The sequence below is a fragment of the Centruroides vittatus genome, unplaced genomic scaffold (genome assembly GCF_030686945.1).
Source record: "Centruroides vittatus isolate TY-2023 unplaced genomic scaffold, ASM3068694v2 contig_436, whole genome shotgun sequence".
Classification (NCBI taxonomy): Eukaryota; Metazoa; Arthropoda; class Arachnida; order Scorpiones; family Buthidae; genus Centruroides; species Centruroides vittatus.
The window spans coordinates 598207-613505 of NW_027122237.1; the positions used below are offsets into that span (position 1 = coordinate 598207).

The following is a 15299-nucleotide window of genomic DNA, read 5'->3' on the forward strand; positions in this document are numbered from 1 at the left end:
TTTATAAAATTAAATTATCTTTAACGGGAGAAAAAAACTAAAAAATAATTTACTTATTGAAATGATACTTATATCAAATAATATACTATTTCAATTTAATAACAATTTGATACAATTTTGTGTGTATTTGTATATAAGCTTATATATATATTGTGTAAGTGAATGGTGCTTTAAAGGTTATAAAATAAATTTTTTACAATTGTGTAAATAAATAAATTTTATCAATATTACAAGATAAAAGATATTTTTTATAACATTAGCTTTAATATTTATGAACATTTTTTCAAATTTTAATTCACTTTTATTATTTTTTTTAATTATGATGATGATCAAATATATTTTAGGATGAAATCATTTTTTTAAAACATCCATATTGAATTATGTGCAAAATTTTGCATTTGAATGATTGCAGTTCTTTAACAGTATTGTAACTTTTATCTATATTTATACAAATCTGCTTTGCTTTGCCAAAATAATAATAATGTTTTACAATTCAAGATAAAACTAATGTTCACAAAACAACAGCAGAATTCTTTAAACAAACTTTAAAAAAAAAAAAACTGTTTTAGTTCATGATTAAAAACTGTGGTAACATAGATATTAAAAGCCGTACACATTTTTTACATGTTTTCTCAATTATTTTAAAAATTACTTTTAAAGCATTATGTAAATTATTTATACTTTGGCACAACTTTGACAGAAATAGTAAAAATAATTGCAGCCGTTACGTAAGAGAGAGAGAGAGAAAAGAAGGAATTTTTTCCGTAGTTCTAAAAAACCGGGAAACGCATTCGAAAGAAAAATAATTACTTGGATATGTGTTATCTTATTTTTTTCATAATAAAATATTACATAAAGCTATATCTCTTTATTCACCCAAACTTCTTCCAATCCTACCATCGAATATAGAAGGGCCGACAGAGTTGAAAATTTTCGGAATTTCTTTCGAGCAACGTAGTAATGCCATTCTTGGTTTCTGTTGGGTGATTTTAAGATGATAATGACCTCAAATATGTTTTTTTAAAATTTTTCAATTTAATTATATTAGATAATAGTTTCGTTTAGGTCCATATATGTTGATAAATGGTATCTCACTAGTGAACCAGTTACTACACGTCTCGTGTGTGACTGAATCAGTTCGATTTTACACATCACTATAAAACATTGGTGTAAGTGCAATTGCTCGGGTTGCAAGTGATTTGATTACACCGTAATTCATTTCTTCTGATAATTTCTGTTAAAATTTTACTATATTTAGCTGCTCCTGCCCATTTTATCTAGCACACTATTTATATAACCAGAAACGTCAACAGTCTCCCTTTCCGAACGGATTATGAAAGGATGTTCCTGAAAATAAAAAAAAAAGTATATATTTAATTAAATTCAAATTATAGTTTTAAAGATTTTTTTTCTCTTTATATTTGTCATTTAATAAAGTCTAAATCAGGGATGTCCAACCCACAGTCCACTTAATATTTTTATGCACCCACTGCACCCTACATTCTTTAGGTACATTTTCATTTATCTTGGTAAAGTATGTCGTAAACTGGATACACTTTGACTGGATATACTCACAATGATGTAATTGTTACTAGAAACCTGTATTACTCGACATGCATAACATATGGTTCTGAACAATTCTTTTCGTGCATGAAAAAACATCAAAACTGCCGAAAGAAATAGCTTGAGTGATTCCCATTTAACTAACATTCTTAAAATTAAGACTAGGACCATAAATGCAGATATTGACAATATTATAAAAGAAAGGTGATGTCAAAACTCGCATTGAATTTATATCTATTTTATGTGAGTATAATTTGTTTTTACTGTCAATAATACAGTATTTTTTGTACTTATATATATTTGTTATCAAAATTAGATAGTCACATTTTGAACTTTTTAAAAGCATATATTTATATAAATTACCTTTGTGGCCCGCCGAATACCGTATTTACTCGCATATAGGATGAGGTGTGACTTTAAACATCAAAATAAAAAAAATTAGTTTTATTAATACAATTTAATTTTGTTTTGTTTAATCACAAGTAAAATATCAAATGCATGTAAATGCACACATTGTCTTGCAAAAATTACTGGCATTTTAAACTTTAAGGAAAAATCTTGTAAAATCGACAACATAATTTGTTCATGTAAAGCTGGACAATCGGGAACCTTTTATTGTCGAATCCACTCTCTGTCGATTACACTTACGAGTTTTTCCGAACAATCATCCGTTTTCACCTGGGAATGGGTTAAAACTTATACTGTGCTCCTGTGTGATTTTGGAATTTCAATCTGAAATTCAATTCCAAAGCTTTGCTTTTCCTATTGCTATTCATCTTTACTCCTGACAATACACAAGAACGATTCAAATGACCCAGATAAAATACTTCTGTTTTTAAACATAAGAGGGTAAACATCTGGTAAAAAATGTGAATACATGGTTCATAAAAATTATTTGCAAAAACGCAAACAATCCTTCACTCGCGCGTATAGGACAACCTAGGAATTTGAACATGTGATAAGTGAATAAAAACCTTGTCTTATATGCGAGTAAATACGGTATATGTAAATTTTTACTTGGTCCATTAGGAAAAAAGGTTGGACAACCCTGGTCTAAATTATATGATAAATCAGGCCAACTAACCAGACTTCCACAGGATTCTAAGGTCAGATTTTAATTTGATTATTGAAAAATTTTAAATTGAAGATAGATAATAGGAATTTTTTTAATGATTACATTAAGTGGTAACAACTGATTTAATTTAAAAATTTAAATCTCCATCTTCCTTAAAAACAATTTAGTTCAACTTTTTTTTACTTCACTAATCAGATTTAACATGGAGAATCTGGTAAATCTCTTATATTTAATATAAATAATTTTCAAAATAATACTATAAAAATCATATGAGTTCTATGTACTATAATCTGAATACTATCAACAAACAATGTTAAATTAGTATCAATTTTTGATGATTAATAATAATAATAAATGATGAATAAAAAGGCACCCAGTGCAGGAAGAATTCTTTAAGTTTGACTAATTAGTTGTGGAAAATGTTAGTCAAATTCAGACAACTTTAACCATATTTTTTTTCAAAATATGCCAAATATAAAGAAGATAATCTCAACAATTCATTGGCATAAAAATTCCATTAAACATACATTTCTATGGAAAACAACACAACTACAAAATTTATCATCTTTAATTTTATAGTTATAATGTTTAATAATGATTATTTTTATTATAAATTAACTGCAAATTTTTTCTTTTCTTATAATTATAAAATTCTTGAAAGTATTGTAGTTTTGTTTTGAGATGACATCAATTGTCAATGATTTATACTAATCTATATAAAATCGAAAAACCGGATGGTTTCTGTCACGGTATGCCAAAAATGGACACTACGGGTGCCCCTAGCTATTATTTAAATTAACAATATAAATTATTTCATATTTATTTTATATTTTTACAGTATAATTCAGTATATTTTTATTTTTATTTGTAATATAAACTTATTATTGATACAAATTTATTATTTATACCACAGAGTGACACTGCTGCTGCTACTGAAAAAATGGACAGTCTGTGTCAGCGTATCGAGCACCGGCAAAGCTAGGAATTGCCAGAGTCTGTGCGCACAGACTCTGGCAATTCTTAGCTTTCAACTGACTATAATATAACAATAGAAGATTAGAAGTACAAAATAATCTAATAATCTTAACCTTTATTGTTATTTTTTGCCTGGACAATGCCGGGCTCATCTGCTAGTTTTTTGTATTTTAAATTTGGTTCATTAAACTGGGCTTAATTTAATAATCTTGTTGAATGTATTAATTGAAACATTCATGTGAGATGGAATAAGGATGCCATTAAAGAAAATTATGGATTCTTGGTGGGATCATGTGCACAAGTTGCTGTTTCCATGAAACAACAAACTTTTTCATAATACAGTGGGTGATGGAATAATCAATTACTTCTGTAAAATCCTGAAGAGAGAAAAGCAATCAACATTTGACAGATTCTTTAATCCCCACAAATGGAAAAAACCTGACTAATAAAAATGCAAGACTGTGTATATATGCATTTTTATTATTACATATAAATAAATGTAGTAAGAAAGTATATATTTTTTATTTTTTGGAGTCTCCAGAATGAATTAATCAAATTCCCATAAAAACCTATGATAAATCGATGATCAGTCAACGAACAATTCGGACAGCAAACAAAGTCTTGGAACGGATTATGTTTGTTAACCGATCAACCGCCGTATTAAGTTAAAATATTTTTCTACTTTAAAGATGCATCTGTTACAATAGAGATTTCAAAATGAAGGAAAATCTTTATTATTAAAAAAAATAAACAATGACTTAACTATCAGGTCAGTCCATAAGTCCATGCACATTTTTATGACCTTGAGAAAAATCTTGTTTTGCTCTTAAAAATGTCAGTATAATGTGATAATTTTTACACTTAAGTGTTAAATTGGATCTCATTCATATAATACTGTTAAGAATTGTGAACATTTCAGTTTATTTTCGTTAAAATGGAAGAAACCGACAAATATAAAAGACATGTTTATACTTTTTATTTTTAAGTGGTGAGAATGCTACAAATGCAGCCAAAAAAATAAATACTGTACATAACCAAATTGTAATTAGTGCAAGGACTGCACAGAAGTGGTTTGAAAGATTTAGAAACAATGATTTTAGTGTGGAGGATAAGGCTCGTACTGGAAGACCCGTTGACTTTGATGATGATGCTCTCTCTGCATTAGTTGATGCAGAACCATCTTTAACAGTTTATAAAATTGTGGAACGTTTAAATTCATCCCACGGAACTGTTCATAAACACCTACAACAAATCAGAATAGTTTCAAAGCTAGGAAAATGGATACCACATGAGCTGTCAATAGCTAACCGACACCAACGTGTAAACATCTGCACGTCTCTTTTATCCCGTATTGCTTTAGAACCTTTTCTTGGTAGGCTGGTTACTGGAGACGAAAAATGGATCCTCTATAATAATGTGACGAGAAAAAGACAATGGATGGATCGGATGGATTGCGACAAGCAGCCAAAACCGACTGCAAAAGGTGGGTTGCATCCAAAAAAAATTCTTTTGTCTGTTTGGTGGGATATGTCAGGTGTAATTCACTTTGAGCTGTTAGAACCTAATCAAACAATTACAGCTCAAATGTATTGTGAGCAATTAGAGCGTTTAAATGAGAAATTGAGAAAAAAATCGAACTGTCGTTAGTGAACAGAAAGCAGGTTCTCTTGCAGCATAACAATGCCAGACCACACGCTGCAAAAATAACTGTACAGAAACTTGAAAGCTACAACTGGGAAATTTGATCTCATCCACCATATTTGCCAGTTATTGCTCCCAGTGATACGACGACGGGATTAAAAATGATGTATTCACCATAAAAATGATGTATTCACCATAAAAATGATGTATTCACCATCAAGATGGCAAGAAATTGTACAAAATAATGGTGAATACATTATAGATTGAAATAAAATTTAATTAAAATTTTTTGCTGCTTTTTTTATAGATAAAAATACGCATGAACTTATGGACTGACCTGATATTTATAGATTTATATAATTTATTAAAACTTTTATGAATAATGTTGTGGTTGAAATTAATGTAATAAAACGGAAAAAATAATAACTGACCAAAACTTCTTTAATTCTGCTTGGTAATAAACCAATCCAAAGCTTAACAAAAAGGACAGTGAATAATTGAGGGAGGTCAGAAATATTTTTAGAAACAATGATGTGAATTTAACATTTTGGTTTTCAGATCATAAAATTATAATTTAATAAATAATAATGCTCTTTTGAGTGCAGATTACTTTGACTAGATTCTGAGAATGTTCAAATAGGCAAACTTTTATTTATTTATTTGGTAAGTTATAATCATATAGAAGGCTTTTCTTTTTTGAAGTTTTGCTAAAATGGGAAACATTTTAAGATCAGAAAATTTCTGTCTTATATTCTTTAATTCAATGTATCTATCATTTAAGCCTGGACTCCACATTACCGGAATCCGCGACGTAATCGTAAAATGGAAAGCCAAACTGACGAAACTTTCAGTTTTGGAATGTTCAGTTGGACAGAAACAAGACTGAAAGCAGAGTTAAGCCTGGACTCCACATTACCGGAATCCGCGACGTAATCGTAAAATGGAAAGCCAAACTGACGAAACTTTCAGTTTTGGAACGTTCAGTTGGACAGAAACAAGACTGAAAGCAGAGTTAAAAATTATTTAACTTTTCCGTTTTCGTTCTGCGCTTCTGTCGTGCTGCAACCAATAAAAACGCAAGGATTTGTGACGCGTAGTCACGTGTAGTTTGTTGTCGTAATGGCGGAAAGTGTAGCGAAAAGGACGAAGAAACAAATAGATTTGGAATTATTCATCGAAGAATTTAGAAAATACAGATGTCTGCACGACAAAAAATGTAAATAATTCAAAGATTATTAACAATTTCGTTGTTGATAAATGCAGAGAAAGCATAACGAAATCCGTAGCGTCATCCATGTTCGACTCTACGACAATTACAGAACTGATCAACAGATGGCGCATTTCCACGTAAAGTTCATTTCGATGCTAGTAGCGTCAAGGTAAAACGAAAACAGAACTGAAATGAAAACGCTGTATGTTTCAGTTCCGTTTCTGAGTTTCTGTTTTCAGGTAATGTGGAGTCCAGGCTTTAGGTCTACTCAGAGGCATTAAGCTGAATTTAACTTCTGTATAGCACTCGTTACCTGTAGCAGCCTCATATGTTAAGAGTTATGAGAATAGAAGCTACTAAATATATTAGTCTTTACAATACAATATTAAGTTTATTGTCACATTCTTTTTATTTACATCAGCAGACACGAATGCTAGACTTTTCTGTTCAAATGATTACTGATTTGAACTGCACCACAATGTTGGCAGGCTAAAACCTAACAAAAACTGTAGGTAACTATCGACATCTCTAGTAGTTACTAACAAACTACTGATCATGTGAAATGACATAATTTGCACCTTAATGATGAGAGAATAATGCTCAACATACTGAAAATGAGAGGGGTGGGTGGTCATTAACACAGCTTACTGGTAAATGGGCATTTAAATTGCCACCAGCAAATGTTGCTTGGAGCTGTGGGAACTCCTTTTGCAATTTGACGAATGTATGCATGCAAACAAATAGTTTTATTTGCAAAAACAATTTGACTAGCAGTGAGAGGGAGCATCATAAATTAAAACAAAAAGATTTTAAATGTTCATATATATCAGTGTAATAATAAATATTATATTTTAGAAGAATTTAAAACAACTAAATTTTAATAATAATTTAAAACAATTGAAGCGTGCAATGCCATAAGGTTGTAAATGCCATTTTTCTCAAAATTCGTTTTATTGAAGAAATGAATTTTAAATGCAATGTTTTTTCCTACAAAAAAATATTGTGGCGATTGTGGCGCTCTAAGTGGCTATATTTTGAAGATGACGTTATGTGCAAGCCATAACGTTTTAAGCGCCAAAGCGCAAGCCACGTGACTTTTGGCGCGTAAAATGTTACGGTTTACTTTTACATCATTTTGTTATTCCAATTTGTAACGCAGTGAGTTTTTTACGAGTGAAATGAATTCCTTAAAGTATGAAATACCTAAAAGAAGAAAGAAATGTGCAGAAAAATGGAAGAAGAACATTCGAAAGAAACAAAAAAATAGTGGCTTAGAGTACATTTCTCCCATATCACAGAAAGTTAATCCGAGAAAGGATCCACCAACAGGGGTAAGTAAAAGACTTAATACTTCAAAAATATAGACGTAGATTTGAGATTTGCAAGATATGGATAGTTATTGTGTCTATGCATGGGTGAACAACTTGTATATGACTGTTTCCAACAAGTTTGTCAAACTTTTTGTTTACGTTACAGGTGACATGCAAGTGTTCCTTCGCTTGCAAAAACGTAACGTTGGCTTACCGTCAGGAACTCTTCCAACAATTTTATGAACTGGCTGACTACAATAAGCAACAGAGTTATCTTCAAAGACTTGTTCATCCCCAGATGATAAAAAGGAGACGATATGGGAAGTACCACCATCCTTCTGGAAGTAGAAGGCAACACTCTTTCAGTTATCATTTGCTTCTTCCCGGTGGAAGTGAAATAAGAGTTTGTCTTAAGACTTTGTGTAATACATTCGGGGTTACTGCAAGAAGAATTCAGTTGATTAGAGAAAAGATTTTGGAAGGAAAAATGGATGCTACTGATCAAAGAGGAGGCCAGCGAAAATGTACTGAAAAGCAGTTGTGGACGGAAAAAATAATTGAGCACATTAAGAGTTTTCCAAGTGAAGAAAGTCATTATGCTCGAGCCAAAAGTACAGATAAAATGTACTTATCACCTGATCTCAATGTTAGCAGAATGTATAGAGCCTTCCTTGAGAAATATTGTCAACAGTATGCTGGGAGCAAAGCCCCAGTTACTCGACAATGGTACAATGAAATTTTCCTGACCAAATTCAATCTGTCTTTTCAAAGACCTCGCATGGACACTTGCTCAACTTGTGACCGCCTTGATGTACGAATAAAAGCTGGTGATGCATCAGCAAAAACAGAACTGGAATTACATCATTACAGAGCTGAAGTAACCACAAAAGACATGTCTGATGACACAAAAAATGCTAAAACCTCAGATTCGTATGTTATATCTTTTGACTTGCAGCAGCAAATGTATATACCACAATTAACACACACTGAAATGTATTATGCTCAACAATTGGCATGCTACAACCTTGGAATTCACGATTCAATTAAAGAGAAAGGATGCATGTGTTTGTGGAGTGAGAATTTTGGAGGAAGAGGGTCTTTGGAAATATCATCCTGTATATACCATTATATTACTACTGAGGCTGCTATTGGTGACCGAAAGAAGCTGACTTTGTGGACAGACAATGGTGTTGGTCAAAACAAAAATCAATACGTGATAGCCATGTATCTGGTGTTATTGGCCAATAATGTATTTTCAGAAATAACACATAAATACCCTGTAAAGGGTCACACATTTCTCAGCTGCGATCGAGACTTTGCTCTAATTGAAAAACGGAGGAAAAAATGCAAAGCCTACACACTAAAGGATCTTGTGGACATCATTAAAAGTGCAGGGACCAAAAACCCTTTTACCTGCATCGTATTTGAGAAATTTCATGACTTTAAATCAATTGCCCACGCATTTTTGAATACAAAAGACCTGGGAATCTCAACAGCATCCCAAATTAGACTCTCATCAAATAACTTTGGTAAAGTTATGATTGCTAAAGATGGAGGTAAAGCAGCAAGATGGTGCACTGGGCTTAATGTGCTGAAAGATGGAGTTAGCATTGATGATTTCAAAAATCTTCCACTTCCTCTTGCTCGCTCCCATTTTGGGATTACTCAAAAGAAGAAACCTGACATTGGTAAAATGATACCATTTTTAAATCCAATAGCACAAACCTATTTCAAGGAGATGCTAGCAGAACCGGATAACTAAATGCCAGTTTATTAATAGTTAACCTGTCACTTTATTATTTGATATTTCAAAATGATATTTGGACTTCCATTAATCTTTCAAATTTGAAGTTTTTAAATACGTTTTAACTTTTATTACACTAAATTAATACCTTATTGATAAAGATTACAGCCCAGTTCAAGTCATTAATAGATTATTGTCAGTTTTTAATGTTAAAATTGATATTGAATTTGTAAATTGTGTTTAATAATTTAAATGTAAGTTTTTGGTATTCAAAACTGTTTTTCAGCTGTAGAAACATTAATTTTATGACTGCAATCGTTTTTGGCATTTACAACTTTATGCACTTGCACAATTTTGGCATTTACAACGTTATGGCTCTAACCCTGTTTTTAAACTTTTTTTGTTTCCTTACTATCATACTTAGGTGTTTGAAATTAAACCCAATGTTTTATTCCAAAGTGTAAATTGTTAAAATAATTTTTCTAGCATTTGATTAAACTTTGTTCATTAGAAAAAGTGTTTTTTCTCTCTCCTGAAAAATTTGTTTTTTGGCATTTACAACCTTATGGCATTGCACGCTTCAATTGTACTGTACTGTACATATAACAAAGAACAGTTATTCCTAGATATGTCCATTCAATAAGACAATATATCATGTATCTGTTTTAAAGAAAACAGATTTAAACATACAGAGAACATACTCAGAAAATTTAAATGGATAAGAAATATCCATTAATTCTTATATCAGATAATTTCTACTCAGAAATCTTCATTAAACAAATTTATTAAAATTTTTTCTATTTCTTTCAAAATTCAATTTCTAATGTACAGTAGCTGCTGATGTGATCAAACATATAATAAATATACTTTAATAAATCTCAAAGAATAAATGAATTCAAAATATTAAAACAATATTTATAAAGTATGTGTTTTTATTAATTTTAGCAAAAGCTCTACACCACTACACAAATAAATATGTCATTACGAAAGAAAATTCTATATATTATATTATATAATAAAAAAAATATCAATGAAAACACTGAATGAGAATATATGGTAATTATAAAACAAATGTATTGTTTTTTTCATTTCTGTAAGAAGCTAAAAATGATACAAACAAAGATTACAATAGATAAAAAGATAAAACAGGAGAAACTCTTTTCATATTACTATGATAATTGTTATATTAATATTGCAAAAAGCAACCAAATAGACAGAACAGTTAAAACAATAGCCTGTCACTCTGGGGATTTAAGGTTTTTTGACTTGCCCAGATTAAATCAAGGAATTTTTCAGATGATCAGTCCAGGATATATGATTAAAATAAAAATTAAAAGAAAGCTGAATTGTTTAATTGTAAAATTTAATGTTTCCAATAAAATGTTCTTGCAAGTGTTTTTATAGAATGCATGCATTGTATAAAAACATATCAAGATTTATGTTCATTCTTCATATGTTGATATTTTAAATCTGTCATTTCCAAACTTGTCCTGCCTATTTCTTTTTTGTACCATAAACTCATTCCCAGAACTCACTACATTAATTAACCTATAAAAATCTTTCAGAATGTTGGCTTGCACTTCACCATGAAAAAGAATTAAATTCAAAACAGCAACAATTAATTGCATACTTAATCATAATTAAATAATTAAAACTTTCATCCAAATGAAAGTTTTCATTATTTAGTCAATAAAACTTACAAATCATCAAAGATCAATCTGAAATAAGTGAAAAATGCCCTGATCCATTGCCAGTGTTCCCTGTTGCAATTTAGATAATCCCCCAGAGGCAGTGTCATCCATTATGGTAAGCATTATTTTAAATGATAAATTTTAACAATTAATATAATTACATATATTGCAAAAGCATAATGGCAATTATGAAACAGTTAAAAGATGCCAATTTTCTTTTTAATTAATATAAAATGATATAATTCTATAAATATTGTATAATGCTATATTTAAGAAACAGATTCAGAATAGGATAATTGAAATCTAAAATATACTTATAAATAAATAATAGCATAGTGTCCTTAAAATCTAAGACATTGCCTTATTCTACACAAAAAATTGAATATTTTAATTCTAAATAAAAATATTCAATGTTTGAGGATTTTTTAGCATTTAGTTTAAGCATTAACTATAAATATTTTCTGTATAAAATATTAAAAAAATAAATAAAGTAAGCATTTATCTTACCAATAGTTTTTTGTACTTAGGCCTATTCTGTTCTTCTTTGATCAAGCTATTTATAAAAATTTCATATTTATTATATACATGAGAATAACAATAAATTAACCAAATTAAATATTAATTAGCATTTACTTTAATCTAAACTAACATTAGAATTAAAAATATCAATTTACAACACATTTATTTATTCATTATTTTAAATGTTACTTGATATATTAGAATTTATTTTCAAACTGCAAAAAATTTTAAGAATTCCTAAGCTTGTTATTTCAATGAATTTAAGCTATAATATATGACAGAAAAGTTGATATATTTTTTTGGCCTTGATGGAGCAAGACAAAGTTGTAGAAGTATGAAAATTGTATTTATTCTGGCATTACTGTTAAATCTTTTTTCTCCAAAAGATTCTGTGAGACATGAACAAAAAGCTATATGCATTATACCTCTGTTATTAATTCTCATTAGTTAAAACTGTCAAAGATGAAAACTTAAATAAGCATTGAATTGAATGACTTAACAAAAACATAAGGAATGAAATCAACTATCAATGTTTATACAATAACCAAACATCTTTATTGTTGCCAAGAAACTTTATTTAAAACAAATGTTTTAAATAAACTTTCTCAGCAAATATAAGAGCAAAATAGAAGAGGCATGTAATATAGTAGAGTCCCGAAAACTTGGCACTCGATAACCCGGCAGTCCAGATAACTTGGCCACACCTCCACCACGTGTCTGGTGCATTATGTCCGATGCAGAAATTATTGCTGCTGTCACAGTTAATGAAAAAATGCCGGAAAATGATGAATATGTTGACATTGAGGACTCCACCGTACAAGCTCCTAAAGCGTCACATAGTGAGGAACTAAAGGCTGTCGAAACTGCCCTTCGGTATTTTCAACAACAAGGTGCGTCGGTAATGGACTTACTGTTCCTTCGTTGTCTTCGTGATGAAGCAGAAAAACAAAGAGTGTAGTGTGGAAGACAACAGGACATTACACATTTCTTTTTAAAAAAGTAGCCAGTTTTTGCAAAGTCGGCTGGTTAATTTTCATTATAGACAGCTTTATGCCTCATAAGTATTTTTCTGAGGTCTGTCTTATCAGATAAATTACTGTACACTGTGTATTCATTAATTTTCATTTTCATGTAGTAAAGGCTCTATGCCTTCATAAAGTATGTACTTTTCCTTTGTTTAAGGGTATTTGGGCAGTTTATTCTGTTTTATTCTCAAGCAAACAATACATACAAGTATAGTACAGTATTTTTTGAGAAAACACTTGTACTTATTCTTTTTTAACCCCATTCCCGATAACCTGGCATTTTCACAAACTCGGCCACCATTCGGTCCACATTAGGCAGAGTTTTCGGGACTCTACTGTAATAAGAGCAAAATAGAAGAGGCATGTATAAATGCGAGGGACACGGAAGGCCTTCCATCAGCCTGGAAGTATATTGTTAAGAAGTCTGCCAGGAACTCATAATTTACACGTTTATTTAACGTTCTAAGCAGTATTAGTTGATAGTTATATTTAGTATTTTTTCTGAGTTTACTTTTATTATTTGTTTTTTATTATATATATTTTTTATACATTACTTGTATGTTATTTTTTAATCTGTTGTCAGTTTTTTTGAAATTTAAATATTTGTATTCAATCTTGTGGAATGAAAATGTTCCAATTGTCCGTTTTCAACACGACAATGGTCTATGGAATAGGTCAAAAATGTTCATTTTAAATAAACTTTCTCAGCAACGATAAAGGTGTTTGGTTATCGTATAATCTTTTGCTGAGCACATTCTATTTAATATCAATGTTTATTTTGCTTATATGATAGATTTTATGCAAGGATAGTTTAGTGGAAAAAAATACCATAATTGATACTAATGAGTTCATAAATTGTTTCAAAAACATAGCATACATGATTAAAGCCTAACAATACATTAATACATAAACTATAGTTAATATGATCAACAAGAGCTAATATGAAACAACAAACTGAAATTTTAAAAACTAATAAACTTTAATAAGTAATCTCTAATATATGAAATAAATCTTACAATAAATTTAGATTTAAACATCTTTTGATTTCTGCATTTGCCAGAGAAAAAGTCTTCACCATTTTTTGAATCAAGATACTCATAACTAGAATGACTCCTATTGGTTAAACTTCAATAAAAAAATTTTTCAGTTTATAAAAAGAAACTTGCTCTATTTGATTTTGACAAACTTCAGTAAATATTGTTTTTATTTCCATCTGCATTTATGCTCTGTATTTGCATTTTGGGCCTGTCCACATCAATTTTAAAGCAGTGAGAAAAGGTTGCTCTGCTTTCCTAATGCATTGATATTTTTAACAAAACTAATATTACCAAAAATGTTGAATACTTCAATGTTAATTACCGTATTTTACGGACTATAAGACGCTACAGACTATAAGACGCACCTTAATTTTTAAGCAATTTTTTTTTTTTTTTCAAAAATACCTATAAGACGCTACGGACTATAAGACGCACCTGAATTTTGGAGGCAATTTTTCGAAGAAAAAAGTGCGTCTTATAGTCCGTAAAATATGGTATGACTAAGACAAACCCAGAGGGAGCTTGAGTGTGTCAAATTCAAGCAAGTAAACATCCAAGATGGCATCTAAAAGTCTATTCTTGGTGGGACAGAACAAAGAAATTTCACTTGGAGAATATGTATACTTTCTTTTTTCATTTGAGTATACATACATAAATGTATATTTATTTTCTGCACCCTTTTCCTTTTATTTTAAGGTCATTCAATGAATGCAGTAAATATCATGTCTAGATTGAAAATTGGTAAATAAGTACATTTACATTTTGAAGCAATAACCAGTTTCTTGTTCCAAAAGAGTACCACGTATTTCTGGCTTGGTTTTATTGTATTTATATTTAATTGCAGTCTTAAACAGTTATTTTTATTTTATCAAAGTTACAGGTTTAGCAAGTTATATTGAAAAGATTAACCTTAAAATATACATACCATGTATTAACAAAATTTACAAATTCTAAAGTGAATGAATTTCCATTGTCTTGAAGACTTAACTGTGGTGGATCACCTTGGACAACTTGTGTTAATTGTTCAAATACACTATTCCATTTAGGATAAGGAAATTTTCCTGTAGCTACTTCTATCTATAAAATAAATGAGGAAATTTTAAACACATATTAGAGTTTGTAATATGTTTAGATACTAACTATTATTGATGGTTAGATTAACTGTTGGTACAATTTATAACTGTACCAACAATTTATCTGACATTACTCATCACCTCAATCACACAACTCCAACCCAGCATCAGTGAAGTTTCATGTTTGGATCTCTGAAGGAATTTTTAATAAAAAAGAAGTTCCATAATAATAATACAATTAAGGCCATGCATGGTTAGATAGATACTCAAACAAATAATTTCTTTTAATACATTGTAATAAAAATGAAATTAACTTTTTGGAATGTTAACAGAAAGAATGCTGCAATTAAAAATTATGTTTAAAAAATAATGTAATACCAAAACAAAATAATAAAGAAAAATTTTTCTGTTTATTCCTAAATTTTCATATTGAAAA

General features: G+C 29.9%; 1 protein-coding gene across 3 annotated transcripts in view; it reads right to left on the reverse strand.

The window, feature by feature from the left end:
• Positions 1-806: 806 nt before the first annotated feature.
• Positions 807-15299, reverse strand: part of LOC136976925 (dual specificity mitogen-activated protein kinase kinase 4-like) — an 85543-nt gene continuing 71050 nt past the window's right edge. For all 3 annotated transcript variants that reach the window (XM_067272301.1, XM_067272300.1, XM_067272299.1), the window contains 3 exons: positions 14716-14867; positions 11717-11762; positions 807-1347 (listed from right to left, as the gene is read on the reverse strand). In XM_067272301.1, coding sequence (XP_067128402.1) covers positions 1255-1347; positions 11717-11762; positions 14716-14867 — 291 coding nt within the window. In that variant the 3' untranslated portion in view covers positions 807-1254. The remainder of the gene's footprint in view (positions 1348-11716; positions 11763-14715; positions 14868-15299) is intronic.